The sequence below is a fragment of the Cynocephalus volans genome, chromosome 3 (assembly GCF_027409185.1).
Source record: "Cynocephalus volans isolate mCynVol1 chromosome 3, mCynVol1.pri, whole genome shotgun sequence".
Taxonomy (NCBI): Eukaryota; Metazoa; Chordata; class Mammalia; order Dermoptera; family Cynocephalidae; genus Cynocephalus; species Cynocephalus volans.
In genome coordinates this window covers 119,555,442-119,557,880 of record NC_084462.1, presented here as the reverse complement: position 1 = coordinate 119,557,880, position 2,439 = coordinate 119,555,442, and the positions used below count along the sequence as shown (strand labels likewise).

Genomic DNA, 2,439 nt, shown 5'->3' with positions numbered 1-2,439 from the left:
CTGTCTACATGGAGGTTTTTGCCACGCAATTTTTTTAATGGTTATTTTTTCAGTCTTTCATGGCTTTTTGGATCATGTTTCAAAAGACATTACCAGAAAGAAAAAAAAAAAAAGAAACCCATCCATGGTTTTGTTGTTTTCCATTTATTTTATTTTATTTTTTTCATATTAATACAGTATTTATTTATCTTCTCTCTGTCAAACTCTGAGCCAACCACTTTCTCCAGGCTGCCTTGGGAGGTATAGAAGAAGGAACATACAGGACAGATGGGACACAGGAGAAAGAATTATGGGAGGTGGAGACAGCTCCTTCACATGGCCAAGAGGATGGGAGAGGCCACCATCAGGCAAAAGAGTCCCATGGCCTCCGAGAGGGCAAAGCCCAGAATGGCGTAGGAGAAGAGCTGTTGCTTCAGAGAAGGGTTCTGCGCATAACCAATGATGAGGCTCCCAAACACAGTCCCAATCCCAACCCCAGAGCCAGCCACCCCAACTGTGGCAGCCCCAGCCCCAATGAACTGGGCTGCTTTGTCGATGTCCCTTGAAATGGCGCTGGTTTGGAAGCTGCGGCTAGAGACAAGTGAGATCAGGGGACGCAGGACTGCCAAGCTGCTGAGGCTCTCATCTGTCAGTGTCTCTGGTCGTTTCAACTCCAATGCAGACAGTGGTCAGCTCAGCAGCTGAGGTGCTCCTGACCAAGGAGAAGATGGAAACAAACTTGGAGCAAGCGTACATTTTCAGGGGGTGAGGGGCTGTGGCAGGAGAGCTGCCCCCAGTGCAGAGAACTGTTGTTTTCCATTTAAATCTTTGATCCATGTGGAATTTATTCTAGGGTCAGGTATAAAATGTATAAAATCTCACTTTTTTTTTTTTCTGGATGACTATATTATTTGTTTGTTTCAGTTCAATTAATTGAATAATTCCCCCCTCCCCATTTAAATAGCCACTTTTATCATATTCCAAATTCCCCTGTTTTATAATGTGTTTCTCAACTTACTTTTGGGGGGGTTATGAATATTCATGAGATACAAATCTGATTGTCACCACTTGTGCCCAAGATGTGAAGGCCAAATCCATACTGGCAGCATGCCCATTACCACAAATTTCGATTGTATCCCATGTCCCCCACCCAATTGTTCCCAACCTCCCTCCCCACCCCTTTTCCCCACTCCACTTTGTATCCCTAGGTATGTTCTCTCCCTCAGCAAGTCCACACCACTGTGGACCTTCCTTCCTTCTATCTCTCTTAGCTCCCACTTATGAGTGAGTACATTGCAGTATTTATCCCTCTGTGCTTTGCTTATTTCACTCAACCTAAGTTTCTCCAAGCTCATCCATGTTCTTGCAAATGGGAGAATTTCATTCTTTTTTGTGGCAGAGTAGTATTCCATGGTGTGTATAACCCACAGTTTCCTATCCAATCGTCCGTCGATGGACATTTAGGTTGGTTCCATATCTTGGCTATTGTAAACAGACCTGCAATGAACATGGGAATGCAGGTATCCCTTTGACATGATGATTTCCATTCCTCTGGGTATATACCCAGAAGTGAGATTGCTGGATCGTATGGAAGACCTATCCATAGTTGTTTGAGAAACCTCCATACTGTTTTCCATAGTGGTTGTACTTTAATTTACAGTCCCACCAACAGTGTAGGAGCGATCCCTTCTCTCCACATCCTCGCCAGCATTTGTTATTCTCATTCTTTTTGAAAGCAAGTCTAACTGGGGTGAGGTGATATCTCAATGTGGTTTTAATTTGCATTTCCCTGATGACTAATGATGTTGAGCATTTTTTCACGTACCTGTTGGCCATTTGTATGTCTTCCTTTGAAAATGTCTATTCAGCTCCTTTACCCATTTTTTAATTGGGTTATTCATTTTTTTAGTGTGTAATTCCTTGAGTTCCTTGTATATTGTGGATATTAATCCCTTTGCCAACTATGCATCCTTGTCAAATGCATAGTTGGCAAAAATTTTCTCCCATTCTGTAGGTTGTCGTTTCACTCTGTTGATTGTTTACTTTGCTGTGTGGAAGGTTTTTAGTTTGATATATTCACATTTGTTTATTTTTCCTTTTGTTGCTTGTGCTGTTGAGCTCATGTTCAGAAAGTCTGTGCCCAGACCTAATTCCTGAAGTATTTCACCTGTATTTTCCCTTAGTAATTTTACAGTTTCAGGTCTTATACTTAAGTCTTCAATCCATTTTGAGTTGATTTTAGTATATGATGAGAGGTGCATGTCTAGTTTCATTCATCTGCATGTGGTTATCCAATTTTCCCAGCACTACTTATTGAAGAGGTGGTCTTTTCTCCAATGTAGATTTTTGTTGCCTTTGTCCAATATTAGATGGCTGTAAGCCTGAGGGGTGATTTCTGGGCTCTCAATTCTGCTCCACTGGTCTGAGTGTCTATTTTTATGCCAGTACCATGCTGTTTTG

The 2,439-nt window shown here is 41.9% G+C and overlaps 1 protein-coding gene across 1 annotated transcript; it reads right to left on the bottom strand.

Moving 5' to 3' along the window:
- Positions 1–241: 241 nt before the first annotated feature.
- On the bottom strand, positions 242–779 carry LOC134373665 (ATP synthase F(0) complex subunit C2, mitochondrial-like). The gene is given in 2 exon segments (XM_063091643.1): positions 242–684; positions 686–779. Coding segments are annotated over 2 exon segments (423 nt in total). The 5' UTR covers positions 736–779; the 3' UTR covers positions 242–311.
- Between the last annotated feature and the right edge of the window lie 1,660 nt (positions 780–2,439).